Source organism: Sesamum indicum, linkage group LG5 (genome assembly GCF_000512975.1).
Source record: "Sesamum indicum cultivar Zhongzhi No. 13 linkage group LG5, S_indicum_v1.0, whole genome shotgun sequence".
In the NCBI taxonomy this organism is placed as follows: domain Eukaryota; kingdom Viridiplantae; phylum Streptophyta; class Magnoliopsida; order Lamiales; family Pedaliaceae; genus Sesamum; species Sesamum indicum.
In genome coordinates this window covers 3,996,820-4,022,815 of record NC_026149.1, presented here as the reverse complement: position 1 = coordinate 4,022,815, position 25,996 = coordinate 3,996,820, and the positions used below count along the sequence as shown (strand labels likewise).

The 25,996-nt window shown below is 30.5% G+C and overlaps 3 protein-coding genes across 3 annotated transcripts; all 3 read left to right on the top strand.

Annotated features, from left to right (window-relative positions):
* LOC105161950 (ethylene-responsive transcription factor ERF017-like) lies at positions 5,378–6,422 on the top strand. The gene has a single exon (XM_011079829.2). The coding sequence runs from the start codon at positions 5,488–5,490 to the stop codon at positions 6,145–6,147; it is 660 nt and encodes a 219-aa protein (XP_011078131.1). The 5' UTR covers positions 5,378–5,487; the 3' UTR covers positions 6,148–6,422.
* LOC105161949 (mediator of RNA polymerase II transcription subunit 7a) lies at positions 12,699–16,651 on the top strand. The gene is made up of 5 exons (XM_011079828.2): positions 12,699–13,036; positions 14,763–14,832; positions 15,552–15,718; positions 15,846–15,919; positions 16,236–16,651. Exons 1-5 carry the CDS (start codon positions 12,902–12,904, stop codon positions 16,294–16,296), a joined length of 507 nt encoding a protein of 168 aa, XP_011078130.1. The 5' UTR covers positions 12,699–12,901; the 3' UTR covers positions 16,297–16,651.
* On the top strand, positions 24,341–25,495 carry LOC105161946 (protein MARD1). The gene is made up of 2 exons (XM_011079824.2): positions 24,341–25,067; positions 25,187–25,495. Exons 1-2 carry the CDS (start codon positions 24,484–24,486, stop codon positions 25,344–25,346), a joined length of 744 nt encoding a protein of 247 aa, XP_011078126.1. The 5' UTR covers positions 24,341–24,483; the 3' UTR covers positions 25,347–25,495.

Sequence of the window (25,996 nt, the reverse complement as noted above, 5' to 3'; positions counted from 1 at the left end):
GATATAAATCTTTCTTTCTGCACCTACATTTTCCCCTTACCTATACATATTTCATCTCGCATCGACGACAGTGAATACTTTGTTGTTTATATTTTGTAATATGGGCATGTATATGGTATTGTAGTATTTTAACCTATGAATTCTTTTGATATGGAGAGTGATATTTTTTAGTTAAGATGTGATAATTATAAAGTGTGGAATGAGATGGACATTGATTATGCTATAAGGAAAGATTAAACCCTATTCAACTATTACAGAAGACCGAGGGTTACGAAAATTCTTATACAAACCAATGTTACAGAATCAACAAATATATCTAAAAATCTAAGAATTACAATATATATAAGTATTTAATATCTACAAAAATATATCAGATAAAACAGAAACAGAAAAAGGGTTGGCTCAAGGAGCCAAATCCGAAGAGAGAAGCCTACAGCCACCAAGGCCAGCAACCTCTCATGGTTGCTCAGAATCCAAATAGGACCACCAAGGCCGGTCCACAGAGGACTAATCACAACCACTTCAGATTTTCACTTAGAAATGAGTACATAAAGAATTTTTTTAAATGGAGCAAAAGAAAAGAAGGAGAAGAAGATTTCTTGTTCCGGTTCTAATCATCAGTGAACCACTTGCCAGCACTCCGCTTGTGAGATTGACATCTAAAAATCTCATTAACTGATAAAATCATACAAACATTTGATATTTTTGTCATTGAATAAAGATCATGAAATATTATCGTCGAAAAACACTTATCATGCTTCGAGGTATTAATCTTTTCATTCTATAAACCCCTCAAATAAATGACTAGGTAAAGACACATGTTTGTTCCTATGAACAATTTCAAATAATGGTGTGTGCAATTGCTCAAACAACATGTTACTTATTTTCATCGGAGCCTCATAAATTTATTTTAATTAAAAAGATGATGCTTCACTATTAAAAGAAAAAAAAAACAAATTTAAAATTTATATACTATTTAAATTTATAATATCTATTCAAAATAGCTAGTACGATAGTATTACTTTTAACATCAACACTTTATTTGACAAATTTTAAATTTTTTATTTAAAACTGTGAATCCAAATAGTAGAGAAAATAACAGCATTACATCTCCATATTTATGCATGGGAAATGCGTTTTTGGTTGGGAGAGTGGGTGATGGAAACCCCAACGGATGACGTAAAGAGTTCAGAGAAAGGCAGCGCTGATGTCGCGGAGTCTCATCGTTGTGCGCTGTCTGCCCTTTTCCACCCTTTTTCTTCCCCAGTCAAAATGTTCCCATTCAAGTAAATGTGTTTTATATGATGGAATTACAGTGCGACTTTTCTGAATACCAAAAATTTTATTTATTTGTGTTGAATTCTTGCAATTTTAGTCCAACTTTTGCTTCTATAATTAAGAGGTTTCGATTCAAGAATTGAGACACCCCGTGTGTGTGTGTGTGTGTGGTGTGAGTGGCTGCGAGAGTGATGTGCTTTCAAGAGGTTCTAACCGCGCTGACATGGGGATGATCATGTGTATGACGTCAAACTTAAATCCCTTTGCTTTAAATAAATAATAGTAATAATACTTTCATTTTATTTCTAAATAGCAAAATAGGGGAGAATAGTATTCTAGGATTTTAATCCTATGATTTCTCTAGTATTCTAACTTTACATGGGAAAAAAATATTATCCCAAGAAATAGACGGATTGTAATTTTCTTAAGAAACTATCGGATAAATAATATAATATATCAAAATACTGAAGATCCTATCAATTTATACGTGTAGGACTTATATCTAGAACCTCTTTCTAATGAAAAATTTCAAGACTTCAGCCTTGCCGTTGAAGCAAAAGGTCGTGTTGGTATTTAAAAACATCATTTTTTTTAGATTGTATTTGGGTTGATGGGCAATTTCAAATCTTTAAAAACAAGCTTTTTAAAATTATTTGGACAATTTCATATATAGATAAGGAAGAATTTCAAATTCTTCGACTCTTATCTTGAATTATTTTCCGTGAAATAATAATGAATTTTATATAAAATCATTTAATACTTCTTTTCAAAAATTATTTTTTCAAATTCAAATCCGTGGATACACACAAATCATAAGGATCTAAATAATTTTGTTGATTTTGAGAGTGACCCATACTATACACGTTTCGTCTATTAGAATAATAATTAGGATGGTTTCTATACTAAAAAGATTAGTGACCCATGCTTAAAAAATTCACAACATAAGAAACAAGGATTAAATTATTAGACATTTATTTTGCATTATAATTTTAACCTTCTATTATGTAGAATTCTTGCCGGTCGTTTGGCGAACTTCACAAAACCCTTATCGCCTATGTCTCACAATCAAAACGTTTGATCATTTAAATTTAACTTGGAAACTACAAGAAATATATCTAATCATGGTTAATTGTCATAATTAAAAATTAATAGTCATAATAAAAAAATCATTGACTACAGCCACACAACACTTGTTGATTGTAGTTTTTACGGGTATGACCAATACATTTTTCGTGATTAAAAGTCATGAAAAAAATATCTGTCATGGCTCATAACCATGGCAAAAACAATTTTTCTGGTGAATAAGTCAAGTTTTTGTATCGATTTTTGTTTGATCGTGATTAATAATAGTTATTTAAGATGATTTTATTTCATAACCAGTGAAATCATAATTATTATTAGAATTATAGGTTTCTATTTTTTGTGTAATTGATCATATACTAAAAATAAATATGTTATGATATGAGTTGTCGTTGATTAGAATCCGACGTATGAGACTGCAAGTGACTGTACTTGAGTGTCTTCACCGGAGGTCACAAACATTCTACTTCAAAACGTGTATGATTGTCCCGTCAAGCCCCCACAAAACGACTTTGTTGCGAAAGGACTTTGAGTTTGTATTGAACACTCCTAAATTATATATTTTAAATATAACATATTGTTAATTTTTCAATTTACAATTTCAAAAAATCATTAGATTCACACTAGTTCTCGTAAATAAGTAATTGGGATTGAACGACATTCAACGTGTCATCAGATCGTGCTAGCAAGATTCTTTCTCGATCCAATACGAAATTCTGAAAGAGAAGTTATTTATGTTTTGTTCTCACATACATATTCAGGAACCATTGAGTTAGTCCTTATCCGAGTTCAGACTCGTTAAGTTCTTAAGGTATAAATAATTGTGGATTAGGTCCGAGTATCTCTAAGAAACTTAAAAATAACTTTGTAAAATATAGCTCGTGATAACAGTACTGGAAAAACCCTAATTATAATATCTTGATACTTGAGTTAGTAAGGTTGTATAGAAATTATGCTCGTGAGTATAGTTAGGATAACAAAAGTTAAGTATGGAGATCATATATTTACAAGTACGGCAGAATTGTACCGTGTCATGATGTGAACTACTGATGCAGTTTTCGTCGTATGGTCGTGATTGATCCATACATGCTCGACTTCAAATTAAATTAGATTCGGTTGGTACAGCCTGAATGTTTTATACATAGATTCAGAATATATTGGAGTATATGAATTATCACAATAATGAATTTCATGATTTGAATACTTACTAATATATATTTTGTAATAAATATTACGAGCAAGAATTAAGGACAGAAAATGTGCACAAAATTATCACTAAATACAATTAGCGGCACTGTATAATGACGACTAGGTAACAATAAATTATTGTTACAATACATGTGCCACTAATTGTATTTAGTTACAACTTTATACATAAACTTTGCCACTAAAATTATATAGTGACAAGATAAAAATTTCACAATATTTACGATAATTTTAAAATTATTGTTTAATATTTTATCACTAATAGCATATTCTCTTGTTGGCGTAGACAAATGAATTGTGTACCCAAATAAAATTATACAAATGTCGAATAATATATTAATTATCAATTTTCTATTTATATTTTAAAATTTACTAAAATTAATTGTAAATATAAATAGTCAATTTAATTATATTTTAATATATTTTTTATCATTAAATCAATGACCGATAAGTGTCAAAATAAAGTATTTCGGCCAATTAAATGATGCTTCGCAGTCAAAAATTCCAACCAATCAAACCACGTCATGTGGAGCAATTGCATGTAGCTCCAATCAAATCAAAATAAATATTTGTGGTATTAACTCTTTAAAAAATTCAAATATTAAAGAGATAATGTCAATTTGACCAATCATATCATTTCAAATATATAATATATTTATCTCTTTAAATTAAATTAAATTAAATTATAAAGAGATAATACAGAAGGTGGTCAAGTGCATCACAATTCTACCTCTTTGACACCTATATAAACGGGTCCTTGAACCTCATTCAACACAGAGAAAGAGAACGAAGAGCAAAACAAGATAAGAATGCCAAATAATCCTCTATACAAAGTTTTTCGAGCTCAAGAATATTCAAAGGCATTTAAGGTGGAGATTGGCTTTTTTGTCAAAGGTACGTCACAAGTTATAGCTTTTAGTTCAGGATTGCAGGCGTTAAGTCCTCGAATTATCATTACAAGTATTCAAATATCTTTTCAAGAAGATTCAAGTAGCGCATCCACTTTCAAATCATCAAATTTTAAGTCAAAACTATATTGTTTAATTCGGGATTACAAGTGTGAGTCCTCAAATTAATATTATAAAAATTCAAATCCAAGTCCAAAGGAGATCTACGTAGAAATTACCTTTTGAATTTGTCAAATTTATTAAAAATATATTTTAAAGAGAAAAATTGAAAAATTAAATAGAGATTGTACTCATTTTAATATTTTAATCTATATGTTTTTATTTATAATAATTTATTTTGTATTTTAATTTTTCAAATACAATAAAATTAGCTCACAGTTCGTACGAACTATTCACATATAATAGACATGCCACAACAATAATCACACACATTTGGAATGTCTTTAGAATATTTTTCAATTTATTACACTAATTTGACTGTGAAAAATATTTGGTACGGACAAGATTCTATAATACGACCCTTTGTGCTGTAGTTCAGACAACACAGTTACCTCGTCAAATTTTATAATAAAACGAGCAGTAAAGCAAAAAGCGTCATGACCCAAAAACTAAAAAAAATAATAAAGCAAAAAGCGTGGTTGTACATATGGTCCTTCCTCGTCCCATCTCAATTTGTACACGAGGAACTCCAATTCCATCGCGTGCTCTCTTCTACCGCGTACCCACCAGACAACCCTTGGACTACTTATCCAGATTTTGGCCCCCACGTGTCCCTGCTTGTTCTGTCAACACGCACTCCTCTTCGTTGCACCCTCCCCCCCACGCCACTCCTCACCCCCCCCCCCCCCCCCCCCCCCACCCCCCCCCGAGGTCAATTATATATCCCCCCCCAAGCCGCCATTTCTACCCATCTTCAGCTGCGTTCTCTACGCTCCCCATAAACTGAAAAACCCAAAAAAAATTAAAAAAACAAAAAAGAAAAAATTAAATTAATCAAGAAGTTGAAGTTCTTGATATGTTGCAATCATTGGTTAATCAGGGGGAGCAGCAGCCGTCATCCTCCGCCGCGACACAGAGGATTTCTGAAGGTTCTTGCAAGTACAAGGGCGTCAGGAAGCGCAAGTGGGGTAAATACGTTTCGGAAATTAGGCTGCCCAACAGCAGGGCGAGGATATGGCTGGGCTCCTACGACACGGCGGAGAAGGCGGCGCGTGCCTTCGACGCCGCACTCTTTTGCCTCCGTGGCAGGAAAGCCAAGTTCAATTTCCCCGACAGCCCGCCGGATATACTCAACGGCCGCTCCCTGACCCCTGCTGCGGCCAGATTCGCGCACTCTGAACCTGGGTCTCGGAGTTCGGGTCGGATCGATAACTTGGATTCGCAGTCGGATTCCCTGTCGTCTTCGGAGTTATTACAGCATGTGGAGTCGCCTTGTCCTTCTGTATCGGATGGAACGGCTCAGCCGGGCATGGAATTTACTAATATACCCCTGGATAATGCGTTTCTGGACCAGATCCTGACCACGGGCACAGAGAATAACGTCACGGATTTCGGGTTATTTCCGGGATTTGATGATTTCTCCGGCGATTTTTTGATGCCACCACCTTTGCCCAACGTCGATTATTGGCCAGACAACAACGAGGAATTATTATTTTCGGAGCTTTGGAGTTTCTGAAGTTCGGGTCAGAACCTTCCGGAAAATTTTGCTACTGGAATTACTGATCCTTTTTTTTTAAATTTTTTTTCATAAAGTTGATGGAACTATTTTAGTGTGACCATCGACTTTATATTTTATTCTTTTAATTTTTATTTTTAAATTATTGTTGGTCGTTATTTTTTTTAATTATTCATTTTCTATATCGAAGACGTAAGATTGTGTAATAGTTCCAAAAATGGTACATAACGTGCAAATTTTGTAATGTTTCACTTTATAAAGAATCTGTTATTGAATTTTTGTACTTATAATCCCACCACTGTCATCTTCATTTCACTTTTTATTACATCACTTGAGTAATTATAGGTCGTCGTCATACCATCAGTACTCCACTTGATGCTTTTTATTAATGTTAATTTCGGAAATTACACTTCTCAATTATTGTAGATGATATGATTCTTAACTTTTAATTAATGCTCGCGATTATGTATATTTGGTAGCTTATCATATAGCTTTTGAGTTATACATTGTAGTCATTAGGGATGGCAACGAGATAGTTTTGCCAAAATCCAGACTCATCCTATCAAGAAAATTTTGGACCGTGATTTGTTGGATTGGACGGGATTGGTTCGATTAAAATTTTTAAAATATTAAAATATATGTATTCCAAATAATACTATCTTAATTTTATAGATATAAGACAATAATATTATTATAATTTTTTTATTGCATTGAAATATTAAAAATTTTAACATATGTGCTACTTATATAAGTATCAATATATTTATAAATTATTTATAAATATATTTTTGTGTGTGTGTATCTTGATTAATACTTTTCATTCATATTGATGGCGGAAATCACGCTTTGCAATTACCACAACTGATGTAATATTCACTTCCCTCGATTAACATATTTCATTAATATTAATGTCGAAAATCATACTTTGTGATTATTCCAAATGATGTGATTCCTACTCTCGATTAATATCGATAATATAATTCGAATTAAATTTTATCATATTAAATATAATTTTATTTGGAAAATAAAAAGAAATTCCGAGGAAAGATGATGGTGACATGACAATACAAAGACTCTTCACTCACAAACTCAATGATTTAACAAATATTCTTACATTATTTTCTTTTTCTTCTTTCGAGGAAAGCCATGAATGCCTCAACAATGAAGTTCGTACGTATGGCCCACAAACAATTTTACGCACTCATAGATGGAAGTGTTTTAAGTCTCAAAAATTCTTGACAACCAAAGTTGTCATTCTGGCGAGGTGCGATTTCTCCATCTCAATATTTTTTAGTTTTCTTCTATAATTTATAATAGGATAAATTACGGCTTTTATATATATTATATAATTATAAATATTATTTTAATATCTAAAGAATTAAATAAAAAATAATCATGTAATCCCTAAAATATAAGGTCATAATTACTATTTTTTATTTTTTTAAAAATAAACTATTTTAGAAATTTTGAGGGTATGTAAAATAAATTATTCATAGGACACATTAGTCTATTAAAATATTTTTAAAATATATATAATTATAATGCATAATCTATAATGATATTTTGATTAATTCATAAAAATCGAATGAAAATACAATAAGCTCATTGTGAAACGAAAGTTAAATTTAATAGGTATTTATATTTTTTTAAATAAAAAAAATATATTTATAATTATGTCAAATTTGAAAAACGATAAATATAATTTACCCTTTCTAATATTGGGAAGAGGTATTTAATGGCTAATTTATCCACCAAACTCAATTATGCAAAAAAATAAAAAAATCAGTATCTACATCCCTGGATCTTATCCAGATAGAGCCACCACGATTTTAATTTGTCCAGATGCACGCTTTTGTCACAATCATGCACGTTCTTAAATCCTATACATAAATTATAGAAGTGAGAACACTTCCAGAAGTTGTCCTTATACCACATGCCAAACGAGGGGGTTGGGGGGGGGGGGGTGTATATTTACTTCTCACTCTATTCTTTTATTTTTAATTAGAAAATGAAAGAAAAAACTTACAAAGTCATATTATAGTAAATAATATTATTATAAATGAGGATTTTGTTTAATTATATTTAATTAGTTATCAATAGTTCTAATATATTTTAAAAATGTTTACTCTCAAACCACTTTTAAAATGTGAAATTTATTTTCTCAAAAATTTTAAAATAACTCTCACAACCGTTCTAGTATTCTTCGCCTGCAACTCTATAAACCCTTTCCTTTAATATCTATATTAATAAATAAATATATATATATAAAGACAGTTCTGGAGGTTTGTGCTACTACATACCATAATTTAAAGTATCAATTATACTTTTAAATATTTATATAAATATAATTATTTATTTATTTCAAATAGTCCATGCAATCTTTTAACCAGTATCATGTATTAATCACTTTATCAGCTTTTAGGAAGCGTTTGCAAAAACTTTTATCTTTAGAGAAGTGATTTTTATAGAAAAAATTGAAAATTGTACCAGAACTAAAAGTTGATAGTGTTTGTAAAAAAATATAAAAATAGATAAAAAGCTAAATTTAATTGTGTTTGGAGAAAAATCGCAGTTGAAACTCGAAACATGTTTAATTGATTTAAAATTATTTTTGTTTCCATATGTTAACGAGATACTATTTTTACTTAATATTTGCACTTGCTTTTTATTAATTTTAATATTTTTTTATAAAATAATAAATTTTATTTTAATTAGTATATCTCATATTTATTTTTTTTCAAATATTTGTCATTTATATCATTAAAATATTGAATACTATTAAAAAAAATTAAATGGTTCATTCAAAAACACTCCCACCAAATAATATAATTATTCATTCATAACACAACAAAAAAACTTGCATGGTTACCCAAAAAAAATATTTTTTTAGTAATTAATCACTATAATTTAATTTATAATTTTTTTTATAATATTGAAATAATATCAGATAATATAGAATATAAAATATTCAATATGTGAAATTATAAATCTATTACTATTAAATTATTCAAATTATTTAAAATTCTAACATCAACTTTCGATGAAAATTTTTGAATTAGAAATGATAAATTTGAATTAAAATTCTTAAGATGAGAGTGAATTAGTCCAAAAGAATTTTAGATCTATTTATTAAAAAATCAAAATAGCTAGAAGCGCCTTTTAAAGTGCTTCTAGTTTTTAATTTAAAATTACTCTTTCATAGCAGTTTCATAGACAAAAATTAGTATCCTAAATATTTTAAAAATATATTTTTTGAAATCAGAAATTGAAAATCATTTTTGAAAATTCTAACAAATACCCCATTAAACATGTATTGATTAAAAATATACAAGTACTTCCTGACGCAATGACTAATATATATATTGTCATTTGGGTGCATGGATTTGAAATGCGATTTTGATATGCTGATCCTCGTGCTTTACTGCTATTCTATAAGTGGTGGAGCCACGCAAAAACGCTGTTGTCGCCTTCATTTGTGGTCCTTTTGTCGCGTTGTGAAACAAGCACGTTTTGTAGTCTACTGTAAGATAAACACTAAACAGTGTCCCTACGCGCAGTTGTAGGCTTGTATTTTTATATCATAGTTGAGAGACAAAATAGTAACCAGAATTGAAGCATTATGTTTGGATTTATTCTTCCCAGGCATATTCAGTTAGAAAGCACGTTTTTTGTTCGTTTTCTTTTATAATATTTCTTTTATAAATTATTTTCGTATTTTTTGAAACTGTGACTTCCGTCTCCTTCTACTTTAATTATAAATATGAATTTGAAAATAAAATTTCTTTACTACAATTTCAAGTCAATTTATAAATCCATTTTTTTTTCATTTCTCGCACAAAATTTTATAAAAATCTACATAGATGAATCAAAATATTCTAATGTTAAGACAGGCCTCCTTTTCCTAACAAGACACGTGTTGTGGATTGATTGGACTAAAAGCCCCTCCATTAAGGGGGGTGCAACTCAAATTGTACTTATTGCACGAAGTATTATTTATTTTAATTGTTATAAGTTTCACAATTTCATTAGAAAAATGAGACTTTGGGACTTATTAATTTGTGCCGTTAATAGCAATGAAAAATGATCATATTATATAATAAGAATATTGGTAGTGTAGTGAATGTTTATGGATATGTCTTTGTAATCATCTTCTATGACACTATTTTCTCATTCCATCGTATAAATCCACTAAATTCATGTTATATAATGGATGTCTTTGCATCATATAAAGGGCATCATTCTCAGTTACGCACGTGGATCCTCTCCATAAAACACGTGTTGTACACCAAGTGATGCTGCAATAATGTGTGTGCAATTCACAAAATTAATTAAAAAGGTAAATTACAACAATTTTTTCTGAAGTTTATCATAATTATGAATATTTTCTCGTTGTTTGAAAATTTACAAATACTCGTTGATGTTTGATAAAATTATGTAATCCTTGGATGGGGGTATGTAATTGTCAACTTTACCCTTACTGTATTTTAAAAACTTATGAAAAAATCGATCAGGATGGATGAAAAAAATTTAAAAATTATAAAAAAAGATATCCACTTAGTTCATAAAAAAATTTAAAAATTTTAAATAATAAAATAAAGTTATACTTTTTAATCCATAAGGATATTTTGGTCAGTTCACCACAAAAAATGAATAAAAATCTAATGAATTGAGCTAATTATTAGACGACCGACTGTTAAAATCAGGAAAGTATTGGTAATTTTTCAAATAATGATGGAGTATTCGTAATTATGTCAAATTTCATAGTAGATCATTGTAATTTAACCCCATTAAAATCGTACATACGTAGCCTACAATGTAAAATGCATCTCTTTCAAGAAAATAAATTGCTTCATTTTAAAAAAATCAGGAAAATGTTGGTAAATTTTCAAACGATGAGAGGTATTCATAATTATATCAAATTTCAGAGTAGGTCGTTGTAATTTATCCTAATTAAAATCATACATAAGTCACCTATAATGTAAAATGCATCTCTTTCAAGAAGATAAATTATTTTATTTAAAAAAAAAAGTTTTTTGTTTTTTTTGGTTTATAGGAGTGGTATTTTGCACATACCCCAAATTATAGGGCTTTTTTTTTATATTTTTCACAGAAATTCAATGGCTACAATTATAAAATCACCCAGTATCAAAGTGGGAGATCTCAACCAGTCATATCACTGCAAAGGAGTCCACCCTTCTGTATTTTCATAAAGTTGGCCCACTCTTGATTTGCACTAGTGAAATCGAAGAGATTTTGTATAGAGCTTTATTTACTTATATTTTAGCACAATTCCTTTTCTATAATATGCATCTATATCTATACTATAGACCAATAATTACATTCTTCTCCCATAAGATTTGGCGTAATTATATATAAATTCTTTATAGTTTGAAAAATTATATTTAGTATTTTTTTAAGTTTGATTTCGTCTAACAAATAAATTCCTTTATTAGTCATAATTCATTGAATTTGCTATATAAATAAAAAAATCAAAAAAAAAATATATTAACCATTGATTGACTTATTACTGATTTATTGCAAGTCAAATAAATTTTTTGTAACCAAATTACCCTCATGCGTCTTCACACATTAATACATGTGAGGGGGTATACTTTTACCGTTATAAGGGTAGTTTATTTGGGAAAAAAATATTTGACCAGTAATAAATCAATAATAAGTCAAGCTGTGTAAATACAATTTTTATTTAATTTTTTTTATTAATATCAATAAATTCAATAAATTTTGACTATGGAGGGACTTATTTGTTAGACGAAAGCAAACCTCGGGGTGCTAGATGTAATTTCTCAAACCACATGAAATTTATATATAATTACACTAAATCTCATAGGCGGGGAACACAATTATCCCTACTATATATTAAAGAAGAATATTCTTTTGATGTCTTTTTTTATATGTTTTTAATATTTTATTTTATTTTTTGATTTATTAATCTAACTCTTCCACTATCTTTTGATAATTATTAATTTTGTCAGTATCCATTTTTTCTTGTCACCACTTTATTATAAATTTAATACTAACTTATCATTTTGGATAAATTTTATTAAGTAATTACTATAAAACTATGCACACTTATAAGGTGTATCACAAATTACTAATTATTAATAAAGAGTGAACACTATCTTTTTTTAATATGTTTTAAATATAATAACTAAATTTACCCCCTTAAATAACACACAGGGGTTTTTTTACCTATAAGCATAACGCAGGGAGTTTTGCATTATTTTTCTAAAATACAGGGATTGTTATGCAATTTACCCAAAGAAATTCAAATGATGTACAGTATTTGTTCGGTCTTTTCACTTTATTTAATATTTTTTCTCTCTTCTCTCTTATATAAGATTTTTTTTCGTTTTTTTTTCTCTCTCCGCTTTTTATTTTCTTTAATTTCAATCATATTAATTTAAATTATTTCCCAATTTCGATATATTGAAATAGTTAAAGAAAATCGTAATTATATTTCATTTTTAATATAAGACTATGAGAAAGACGCTGGTTATAATATAACATGGAAAGGGAACGCGACATGAGAAATCGCACTCACCTTTCCTCGACTTAACTGGAACCGGATGAGACTGCCGTAAAATAACCAGAGAGATCCTTCTCTACTTCCTTCGCTCGCAAGTCGCAACTCTCAGAATAAACCGATCCACCACCACGACCTGCCGCGGCGGCGACACCACCACTTATAAATAGGGACATATACTATTATCAATTTGCAAATCGTTCTATTCCCATGGCAACGGCGACTTACCCACCGCCGCCGCCTTACTACAGGCTGTACAAAGAGTACTCGAAGGACCCCGATTCCGCACCTGCACCCCCACCGCCTATCGAAGGCCCTTACGTCCTCTATGGAGCAAATTATACGGTAGGATATGTTGTGCATTTGGTATTGGAATATTTATTGCTACTTGACTTATGAGAATTGTGAACTACTGAAGTTGTTTCTCTTCTGGGTTTCCTAATGTGATATTGCTTCAAGTGTTCTTTTTCTTGTACCGGGTGTTGGGCTGCCCTTTGGAAATGGGAATTTGAGGATTGATATGAGCAGGAGTAAAGAGCAAAATGCACGACAGCGTGTTATTCCGTTTGCATTAGAAAGTTCTTGTCCCTATTGTTCTTTCTTGAACCCAATTACTCATATGGCAAGGGCAATAATGTTCGCCTTGGATTAATTGTGTACTCATAACATGACATATGCAATTTGCTTGCCATGTGTGGTTGTTGTTTGGTCCCAATTGCAGTCTGGAGCAAATCATGCTTCTGCAAAGAGTATAAGTACTGTGCTCTCCACGAAAGATCAGTTGAATCCTAAAGTCTAGTCTTTCTAATAAGCTTTAGGGACTTTTTTTGTGAAGGTATATGAAATTTGACTGAGAAAATGGGAGGCATCCGGAACCAATGGTTTGAACAATCAGTTTGGTTGATATCATGGAATGAAGAGATTGCAAATGGTTGGATCATTTATTTATGATGGAAATCTGCATCAGGATTAAGTTAATATATAAGTATCCTTGATCTGTAGTGTTCCTTCTAAACGTCATGGTTGGCCCCAAACTTGTATGAGTTGAGTCCTTCCTTTTGTCTCTCGTTAGTTAATTTTATAAAATCCTTATTGCAAATAGGGGTGACAATCATGTACTCTCTTGCCAGGATAATGGAATACATTGCTGCAGTAGTTTGTTAGATTAACATACTATCAGTGAGCATGCAATTCTGTTGAGGCACCTGGTCCTTGTTCTCTAACCACTTGGTGGCCTGATAATCACCTTTCATGTTTCCGTGTGTCAATAAGCATGGCCTACAACCACTGTTGAGCTTTTCTGATGATTGTCATTATGAGAACATCTGATAGTATTGTTATTACCGTTGACCATTATTGATCATGTTATAGTGAAGAAGCTTTCGAAATTTCGTTAGGAATATCTTTCGTTTTGACCTGATGCCCCTTTTAATCAGAACTAATGTGCTCTTCTGCTGCTAATCAGTAATTCTTCCTGAAGATAAGTATTTGGCTCTGCTCTGCTTATTCATAGAAGTTTTGTCTAGTAGGGAATGGGAATATTATTTTGGGATGTTAAGCAGTAATCATGCTTAGTGGCATTGCCATATATTCCCAGTAGAATGGATAAAACTCATGGTACAAATTGTGATCGACCACAGTCATGAGATCCTGGAATCTGTGCCATGTCCATGTTTTACTCTCTATTTTGTGTTACTAAGAATTTAAAGATGGCCCTCATCTAAAAGCATCTAAAGCCGATGTATTATAGCTTATCAGGGTTAGAATGTTCGGGGAAGTTGCCAATAGAAATTTATACCACTGCATGTGTTCTTTTCAACTATCTACTTCTGGAAACTTAGTGGTATATAAAACTTCTGATGTTTATTTTACTTGATCGCTAAGAATTTTTGACTTAGCATTTCATGCCCATAAACTCTCAGCATAGACACTTGAATACAAATCCCATATATCATACTTGCCTGAATTATTTGAGCTAGAGTTTGTAGTGTGCTATTGCTTATTTACAACAGCAAAGGAGGATGAGAGATTTAGTCTTTGGTCTGACCTTGTGTTTTTACCCATCTTGTAGACTGATGATGTGCTTCCAGGTCTAGAAGAGCAGGGTGTTCGTCAATTGTACCCAAAAGGGCCAAATATTGGTATATTTTAGATATATATTGCTTTAAAGTGTATTTGCTACAGCTTTTGCCTGATATAAGAACCATTTAGATGTCAATTACTCAGTCATTTTGTTGTTTCTTTTCAGCTTTTGCCTGGTGTTTGTTTTGTGCTTTGACCCATATTGAGGTGTTATTCTACCAGCTTTGATTGTACGATGGTTTTATAGCAAAAGGTACTTAGTGTAAAATAAGTCAGTCAAAAAAATGTGTCAATTTGACCAAACTCATTCGAAGTATTTTATGAATAAAAGTTATATGATGCATTAACTCCACTAATTTTCATTCTCATCAGATTTATATCAGCACCAGAGACCCAGAACTCGTCGAAATATTATTTCAGTCCTCCATTTATGACTACCAATCTGCCATTCCTATTTGCGTGCCAGCTGTCGAGTTTTCATAATACTCTCTCATTTTCTTTATTGGTTCAACGGACGTGTTATTTCAGATGTCAGGCCTGTAATTGAATAAAGTATATAACTTTCTATTATAAAAATAAGATAAAAAGGTTAAAAGTTTGTCTCTAACTTCATGTATCTTGGTTGTGGTTCAAATGTCAGAAATATCTGCATCGCTCATGTTGATTGCTATTTCATGTTGCAAAAAGTATTTGACACCTTCAGGGAAATGTTTTGCATTGATTCTTACCTAGGTGAAAGCATGTTGTCCTGGCATGTGATTAGACTTTTTTCTTTCAGATATCAAGAAAGAGCTGACTGCACTTAACAGAGAATTGCAACTACATTTGTTGGAGCTTGCTGATGTTCTTGTTGAGCGGCCATCTCAATATGCTAGAAGAGTAGAAGATATTTCTCTTATTTTCAAGAACTTACATCACCTTCTGAATTCTTTGCGTCCTCACCAGGTGAAGTATCTTTAGTTACATAAATTCTTGGTCATCTTGAGTTACATAAAATTTTTGCGACTTTTTGGGAGGACCACAGTTTAGCTTTGGGCTTCTGCTTTATCACGTTGTACCTTTGTTTTTTCAGGCCAGAGCAACACTGATCCATATCCTAGAACTCCAGATACAACGGCGCAGACAAGCTGTGGAGGACATTAAGAGGTTGCCTTTTCCATGCTTTGCAATTTATTTGGAATCATTATCTTCTGTAGCGCATGAGATTTATACATTGTGTTTCAGTATCATGTGAAATATGGATGTTTACTTACAAATTATGGTTGAGAGTCCTAAGAAAAGATCCAGGCTTTAACATGTCAATTATCTAGATAGAAAAGATTTGATTTTCGCCAATCTCCCCCCTTTCTCTCTCTCCAAAAAGCACAAGTTTGTTTTTGATACATTGTTGCGTCATGTGTGCCAGTAAAATTTCAATGTGATTTCTACTGCATAACATTCTTGTTCCAAAACTGGTGATCAGGAGAAGAGAAGAAGCACAGAGACTTCTGAAGGAGGCACTTGGAACTCTCGATGGACAATAGAAACCGACTGCTGGAGAACTCCATGAACAAAATCTGCTGGTGCAGCAATCAAACATCCATCAGGCACTATAAATTGCCCAGCGATGCATCGCTAATGTCTAATGCTTTATTAGATTTTGCTCATCTCTTAACAATTAGGATTTGAAACGGAGCGTCTTTACAATGGTCATTGGTGTTTGTATCTTAACCCTGCTGTTTAGACGCGTTGTGATGGTGGGTAATCTATAAACGTTGAGTTGGATGATGTATGTAGCTTGTAGTTTACCTCCAGAAACATACATCGGTACAAGCTACGTACATTGGATGGTTCGTATCCTGCCACGTAATTATATACGTATTCAAGAGGGTTTTAAAATACTGGATATCAACAATGGTTATACACAATAATTATGTTCAGGTATCTTTAAAAAAAGAAAAAGAAATTCGAATGACAACCCAGTAGCTGGATGATAGTTAATCAATTAAATTTAATATTTATTGCATCATGATATTAATCATTTCTACTGTAGGCCTGTTTGTTTGTGATTTTATTTTTACTTTTCAGTTTTTGAAATAGTAATTAAAGTGAAAGTATGTCTATTTATATGTATTTTGAAAATATATCGATTTGATACTATAATTTAATATAAAATAAAATTTTATTAATTAATTCAAATATATTTTTATTTGACATAAAAATTTATATAAAATTGAAAACATATATTTTCTACTATTTAAATAAACACTCAAACATCAGCAGGAGTTATTGGCAGTTAAAGGACTCCAATTGTTATCTTATCATTTTCAATGTCATGATAAGATGATATGGAAATCCTTCAATATCATTACACAAACTATTCCATTTTTTGGTTGTTAAGAGTGGTATTTATAATTATATAAAAAAAAAATCAGTTGTTTGTATAAATAACTCATAGATTAAGAAATATAAATATAATTTTTCCTATAATAAATTTAAGGGTTAATTATATTTTGTCATCCAAACTATGACCATTTGTGGCATCTAAATTTTTTTTTTTTTGTGTCAACTTACCATATCAACTTTACAAAATTTTGAATTTTACCATATATAACTATTTTTCCGTCAAGTTTTTGTCAAAAAAAAATCATCACATACAGTGCGCATGTGATATTTAAGAGTTATGTGTTTTTCATATATACACAGCATGTCATGCTTTTCGGCAGAAAAATCAACAAAAAAAGGGGGGTCATATATGGCAAAATGCAAATTTCGCAAAGTTGAAATGGTAAATTAACACAAAAAAAAATTAAATACCGAAGTGTAAAAATAAGTATAGTTCATATTACAAAATGCAATTTACCCTAAATTCAAATATACTTTCTTGTTTTTCTTTTAACACAAGATGCTTTGTTTGGATCACATATAAAAGTTAGGATAAGTACATCGTCTTTCCTTGAGATTTAGTGTAATTATGCATAAATTTTTGATAGTTTGAAAAACAAATTATATTTAGTACCCCAACATTTGTTCTTTCTAACAAATATATCCTTATATTGGTAAAAATTTTACCTAATTTGCTAATATAATAAAAAAATAATTCAATCAAAGTTCATATTTACTCCAAATTGACTTAGTACTGACTTATTGCAGGTCAAGCAAATATCTTTTTTTAATCAAACTACTCTTGTAAAGGTGAAGATATATCTCATCACCTGCATTAGCGTATAGAAGATGTATAAGGGTAATTTGATCAAACAAAATTGTATTTAACTTATAATAAGTCATTTGGGGGTAAATATGAATTTTCATTTAATTTTTTACAAATATCAGTAAATTCAGTAAATTTTGACTAATGAAGGAATATATTTATTAGACAGAAACAAATATCAGTGATACTAAGTGTAATTTCCCAACTCACAAAAAATTTACATATAATTACATTAATTTCAAAAGAGACCGTTGTAATTATTGCCAAAAGTTAGAAGGTAAGTTTTTATTATTATTATTATTATTATGTATAAAATTGTCCCCTTCTTTACACCTAACTTTCCCTATGTAGTTAGCAATAGCCTTTGCACTTAAAATAATGTTTGGGAATCTCATAATTGCATATTCTCTAAAGTCTAAACTACTATGTATATATTGTACCAATTTTGGGGGACCACTCTACTAATCAATTGATGAAACTATTTTTTCTATCTTCTTGGAATCTAATCAAGTTAGGTATGTTATATATTTATTGTATTAAAGGCCTTGTGCAACTATTTAATTGTCATCTGCCAACATCAACTTTACAATTAAAATATTATGGGTTCGAGTCTCGTCGACGTGGCTATATAGCTTACATCTATATTAATTTGTTGTTGTTTATTTATTTTTTTTTAATATACTGAGTGATTTAAAATTATCAATGTATTAAATCAATTTTTACATTTAACTATACAGAATAATATAATGAAACGAATCTTTATCAAAAGAAAATACTTTATTATCATCTTAGACTTAGTAAATCGCCTTTTTATTTTTAAAAACTAATCAAAAGCATGAGAGGATGAATAACATAACATCCCTCATCGATCACATGATCGTAAGAGTCTCCTACTGCTCTATGTATTCGTTTAGGGTTAATTCGTTGTTACAATCCAATTGAATTGCAAAATGGCCCGAAACAACTTCTCGTAACTGAGTTATGATACACTACTGTAAGAGATTTCATATTCAAATTTGTCGATTTTATAACCTACCTCATGAGGAAATACATTTTATTTCAAGAAATTTTCGTACTGATTTTGATTCGATTAGGTCTTTCATACGCACACGCACCTCACATGTATAAGGATGACATTATATTTTTATTTTGAATTTTTTTTTAGAATTAATCTGAAATAGAAATACACACTCGACACGAAGTTAGGGCATCGAATTGTTTTACATAGATTTTGTTTTATTTAATTATAATAATACTTAAACTTATACCTATTGTTCTCATTAATATATTATCGTATCGAATCTGGTATCTATTTGATTGTCTTAATCTCACATATTTAAAAATTAACGATAAATTACACCTATTTTCTCTGAAATAATTTGGTATGATTACGAATATTTTTTTATTGTTTGAAAACTTACAAATAGCCTCCTCAAATAAAAAATAATTATATAGCCCCTAGATAGCCGTGAAAATTACTACTATACTCATACTAAATTTCTTTTTTCTTCTAAAAAAATATAAAAAAAACTTGAGGGTGTGTATAGTAAATCCATAAGCCATATCAGTCTATAACAATATTTTAGAATGTTCTAAAAAATATTTAAAATAATAATTTATAATTTAAAATGATAGTTTGATCAGTTCATCATAATAATTGAATAAAAACCTAAATAAAACTAACAGAATGAGGTTGTTGTTGTTGTTAGACAGACGTTAAAATCAAGAAATATTTGTAATTTTTATACAACGAAAATGTATTCATAATTATATTAAATCTTTAAAAAAATAGTTGTAATTTATCAAATATTAATACCAACTACCCAAATAATATAACTCCCAATATTGAAATGTTGGTATTTTATTAGATAAAAATAAATAAATGAAATAAAATAGGGGTCTAAGATATAAAAATAGGGAAAATTAAAATGAAAGTCAATATATGGAAAGTGACCTTATTATTAACACCATTGCCACTACCACTAGCACTGATATTTAATTAGGTCTTTGCAACACGACATATGCCATTTCATTTTCACTCATTATTTTATATTATTATTATTATTTTATTAATAAAATAAATTAATTATTATAAAATAAAAAAGAATTATATAATGGGTGTCAACATCATGCCAACTCAATTTTTCATGTATTTAAAAAATTTATAATATTAAAATTGCATATTTCTTCAGATATGTTGGGGAATCAGATATGTCAGGGAACAATATATAAAAAATAAAATAAAAAATTGAAGAATTCTATGAATGTCTTAGTCCTACCGCCTACTACTCTAGACTTTATAAATATAAATTATATCTGATAATTATTCTATTTGAAATTTGACATAATTATAAATATCTTTGTATTATTCTCGATTTTAACTTTTATCTAGCAATGAATCTAATCTGTTAGCATTCGTTCGGTTTTCATTTGAACTGACCAAAATTCCCTTTTAGATATAAATTATAATTAAATATTTTTTGAATTTTTTAAAATATTTTTACTAATATACTTTATAAATTATTTATTTTACCCACTCCATATTTTTGTAATTTTTTGAAATATACTTTTTTTATAAAAAAAAAAAAGCCAATAAAAGTAAAATAGTAATACCCGTTTCATATCTGAGGCTACATAATTATTTGAAGGATGTATTTATAAATTTTCAAATAATGAGGGGGATTCGTAATTATACCAAATTTCAGAAGAGGTGGTTGTAATAAATCCATTCTGTTACCCTAAATATAAACGTATATAAAGATATTTTTAAATCAATTATTTGATAATTGAAGTAATTATATGAGCAACTGATGATATTTGTTTTTTTAATCTTTTAATGAATGGGATTGTTGATTCAAACAAGAAATATAAGACAGTTCAGCTCTCGAAAATAACTATGATTTAATTATTATATTGTGTTGAGTTCAAAATTATTAAATTAGTCGTGTGATTAGATCTGGTGTCGTAAGATGTTTGGTTGAGTTATAAGTTTTCGAAAGTATAACGGCCTTCCTTTATAAATTTTTGTTTATTATTTAAAAAATTATAAATATACCTCTAAAATTAAGATGTTTAATAAATATTCCATCGTAACAACTCAATATAAAGAGTATTTGTTAGACAGTTGTTAACTTTACAGGGTATTCATAATCTTTTAAACGATGATAAAGTATTTATAATTATGATAAACTATACGAAAGTCTTTTGTAATTTACCCTTATTCTATATTTTGTATTTGACAATTTATAATTTTATAAGGCTTAATTATTTTTTTATTATAAAAAAATATAAAAGACATAACATATTTCATATGCATTAGCGTGTTCAAATGTATAAAAGTAATTGGTCAGAGAAATATTTATTTGACTTACAATAAATGAGTAATAATTATTTCCGATTGCACATCTGTTAATGTTCTCAAAATTAATTATAATTTTTCAAAAATTTCATCTCACTTTTCAGAGAAAATACATTAACTTCTAACTTATTTCTGATTGAATGCTGTAATTTTGACATATAATAAATTATGAACTATTAATTTTATAATTTCTAATAATGTTATTTTGCTCAAAAGCTATAAAAATTAATTCGATATTTTTAATATGAGAGGAATGAAAATAAAACAGAGAAACATTATTTATTATACTATTTATTAAAGGTGAGGCCCGTAAAATAACTACCACGATCGACAGAATGTAAGTCAATTAAAATACACTCAATTATACTTATTTCTTTTATTATTTATTTTTTTATTTATACACATTTAAAACTAATTTATTTTACTAATATTAATCAATTAATAATATGATTATTTAATTAAATAAATATAAAAAAATTTAAATTATGCACACACTAAGTGTGTTTCAATAGCTAGAAAAATTAACGATTACTGTGGGAATTGGTAATAAGATGAATAATAGAAATTTGAGGGGCTCCAGATGTAAATAAAAGAAGAACAGTGGCCTAACCCTAAACTAGAGGTGGCGTGGTGGTGGGGCCCCAGATAGCAACAACGCCTCCATCACCATTCATCATATGTGCTACCTAAAGACACAACACTCCCCATCCCTATGCCCTACTCCATTCAATTGCCGCCAAACCCACAACAAAATTACCCTTTTGCCATTTCTATATATAGTGTAAAATTACACGAAAACGTTACATTCAAATACACAAACACTCGTCTCATTTGCAAATTACAGGTATAGTGTGGGTATTTATGTAAACTTTTGTCACTATCTTTAATCAATAAATTAATTCTTAACTAAATAAATAACTTTTTTTATATATATTCTTTTTAATAACATATGGGATGTTTATAAATTGCTCGTAACGTTTTATTAGCAATTTATGACAATACTACTACTATTATACTATTGAATTCGACATATTTAATAAAATATGAACGATTAATTTTTTTAAATAATGCAACAATATTTTCAAATCAATTAACAACTTCACAGCAAATAAAGAAATAATATACACATATTACTATTAAAAGTAGACTAAACACGTACATTTGTAGGACTCGGAACTCAAGATTTCTCAATTGTAAGATCTCAAGCTCACCACTCACGCAAAAAATTTTATATGAACGATGTTCAAATATAATTTATTTTTTCATTGTTCCATACATAAATTCATTCGTTTCTTTCACTACAAAAAATGCAATATTTAATCATGGTTAATTGTCATGGTGAAAAACATAATAGCTGTTGCAAATAGTTATTGACCACGGCCATACAACGGTTGTTGGCCATGGTATTTGCGAGGTGGCTAAAACATTTATTATGGCTCTTAACTATGGTAAATAATTTTTTCTTGATAGAAAATCTATATTTTATATCGTTTTTATTTAATTGTGGTCAATAAAAAATATTTGCCACGATTAATACATAACTATTAAAATTATAACCAACAATTATTTTTTTCTAATGTTTCTTAATAATTATTCTTTCGTACCAATTGGCCCCTAGGAGATTCATGGGTTGAAGGGTGAGGTGGCTACATTGATCCTGACAATCTGAAACAAGAAGGTTCGGTTATCATTACACATAGTTTCTAAGAATAAATGGCAATGTTTTTTTTTTTAAAATTTGTCTTAATTATAAATACTCTTTTATTATTTAAAAAATTATAAATATCATAATAAATATCCTCTATAATGAGCTGTCACAAGGAGTATTTGTTAAGACATTTGTAATTTTAAAAAATATTTATAATTATAACAAACTTCAGGAGAGTCCGTGGTAATTTATTTTATTTTATAATTCAATGATCTTCAATGAATTGAAATTGTCATGTAAGAGTAAATTAAAGCAAGTTCTTCAGAGATTATTTAAAATATAATCTACACTACCTGATATTTGATAAAATTATATAATCACTGGATGCAGGTTTATAATAGTAAAAAATCGGATGAGGGGGATGCAAAATTTTAAAGATTGTAACAAATTATCCACTTAGTCCATAATTTTTTTAAAAAATAAGCTAAATTATAATTTATGGTTTATAAAAGCATTTCGATCAGTTAACTACAGAAAATATGGATGAAAACTTAACAAAGACTATGAAATGACTAATTGTTGGATGACTGTTAATATCAGAAAATATTTATAATTTATCAAATAACGAAAAATATTTATAAATATGTCAAAATTTGATAAAACTCATTGTGATTTACCTCTTATATTTAAATAATATAAATGTTTATACCAACTCCGGGCATCTTTATTTATTCTTATCACATCTTTTACAATCACAAATTAGAATAAAATAAAAGCACTCTTTTGATATAAAAAGTCGACATTAGTTCAAAAAAGTTATAAATCTCTTTAAAAATTTAAAAAAAGAAAAAACAAACTCTCATAAAAGGAACGGAATAATATCTTTAAAGAGTTAAAAGATTTGGTAAAAAGTAGAACATGCACACACGGGGGGTAAATTCGTAATTGCGGACACAACACTAGAACCCTGTGAGTGACAATTCAGGGGCACCGTAGATCACTTTCACAGGGCCCACCGCAGTCTGAATAGTCCAGAAGAATCGAAGCAATCAAGGGGCCCACACACACCCGACGTGATAATTCTGGCCCTCTGATCAAACGCCACGTACCCCCATCTCCGGCGACGTCACTTCACCGGAATCTCGGGCTGAGTCAGACAACGGCGAAGTGGGGCCCCGATCTTGGATCGGGTCCCAATCATTGGACATGGACGTTACTTAAAATATTGTCCCCCCACTGACAACTGACATTTTTTGGAAGAGAAACAAAAGACTTTGGAATCAATTTTAATAATAGAATAAAGTGGTTCAATTATGCAACTTTGCTCTATTGAATCCCATCAAATACAACTATATAGTTGTCATATGTTCAAACCAAACCATGGGCTAAGTCTAACAACTCCCATCAAACATAAGTAGGGAGGCCTCTTAAATCAAGAATCAAGTTCTGAGGTCTGTCCAAGCCATACGATATCTTTGTATTAGTGAATAAGAAAGAAGGAGGTTTAACTGACCATGTTGGGAAAAAAATCGACGCCGGTGATCGGTATGCTCACGGGATCATTGGTTTCCGGTTGTCGGCCTAGGGGTGTCCACGTCACAACTAGCCCAAGAAGTCACCTTGAGGCCAAGACTCAATCTCCAAGAGGGCTTAAAAGTTTTGATCTTGGTGGGGTGGGATTAGGCATCGTGGCGGCCCTCGAGAAGTCGGGCGATGGTCGGGGTGATGTTCCGGCTAATAAGGCGTTATTCAGTCGAAATTTGAGCCGATCCAACCCGATTCCGGTCATTTCACCAAAGAAGTCATCTGGATATAAAGAAAACTTGGAGGAGGTAGAGAGGCAGAGTTGGGAGGAGTATACTATTGTGACCTGCCATGTCCCAAACAAGTCATACACGAAGGTGTACTTTGATGCCAAAAAAGGTGATGAAAGGAGCCCTTTTAGGATAAGTAGCAGCATGAAGAGTACCCGGGCCAGCGTTTTTCACATAGCTCCGCCAAGATTTGGGGAGGCCACCGGAGTTCTGGCTGCCGATTTTCTCAGCTCATGCGGTATGTGCCAGAAGAAGCTCCAAGGCGAAGACATATACATGTACAGGTATATTGGAATTTGCCCTTTCTTGGAAATATAGTTCTTGAGGATTAAGAAAAAGTGGACATGTGATTGTAAGGGAAAGTGTTGATGCTGATGATAGTTTTGTACATGGAAATTTGCAGGGGAGAGAAAGCATTCTGCAGCACAGAGTGCAGATACAGGCAAATAGTTATGGATGAGCGCAAAGAGAAGTGCAGCTCAGAAGCCTCCAGGCCGGTCGATGTCTCCTCCTCGCCTTACGCTAACGGCCAGAACTTCACCGTCGGAATTCTGGCAATTTAGTCTGAACATACATGGGTAGCGATTAGCTAGCCATGCCATCAACATACTAGTATGAGTAGAGTACATATATATATATGTATACTCCGGATTATTACACCGTTATACATATGGGAAACAGCTCGTCAATGGAGCTACCCTTTTTGTCTCTCTCTCTCTCTCTCTCTCATGACAGCTTCAATGATGAGTGTGAACCTTGATCATCATTGTAGTAGTTCACAAAATTTGCATAGAGGATGATGGGTGATTTCATGTTACATGAGCAGGTAAACATATAACATTAAATGTGGTTTACATGTCATGGGGTGTTTGTTTTTTTTTTTTTTTTTTAACAATACCGAAACGAAATTTGTATAAGCCGAATAGTCTTGTTACAAGTGGAGGAGTTAACCAATCTAACAGAAGAACAAAACATATCTTCCCTGACCAAGGGATAAAAGAAGGTGTGCAGGTATCGTAATAGTCTGTCAAGGCCAAAAGGTCAGCTGGTTTGTTCCCTCTCTGTAACACTGCTGCGAGAGGACTGATCTAAAATCAGTCAAGATCTACTAACAGTCCTACGGTAGGTTCGCCGCAGTCTGATTGGATGGGCAGGGGCCAGGTTCCTATTGAAGAGATGAAAAAGAAGCATTGAATCAGTTTCGATAATAAGA

Bases quoted from the DNA above. Each gene is read 5' to 3' on its own strand.
- LOC105161949 (XM_011079828.2), top strand. From the start codon at position 12,902: ATGGCAACGGCGACTTACCCACCGCCGCCGCCTTACTACAGGCTGTAC. The intron at 13,037-14,762 runs GTAGGATATGTT...CCCATCTTGTAG, and splicing joins TCTATGGAGCAAATTATACG to ACTGATGATGTGCTTCCAGG. The intron at 14,833-15,551 runs GTATATTTTAGA...TTTTTCTTTCAG, and splicing joins CCCAAAAGGGCCAAATATTG to ATATCAAGAAAGAGCTGACT.
- LOC105161946 (XM_011079824.2), top strand. From the start codon at position 24,484: ATGTTGGGAAAAAAATCGACGCCGGTGATCGGTATGCTCACGGGATCA. The intron at 25,068-25,186 runs GTATATTGGAAT...GGAAATTTGCAG, and splicing joins GAAGACATATACATGTACAG to GGGAGAGAAAGCATTCTGCA.
- LOC105161950 (XM_011079829.2), top strand. From the start codon at position 5,488: ATGTTGCAATCATTGGTTAATCAGGGGGAGCAGCAGCCGTCATCCTCC.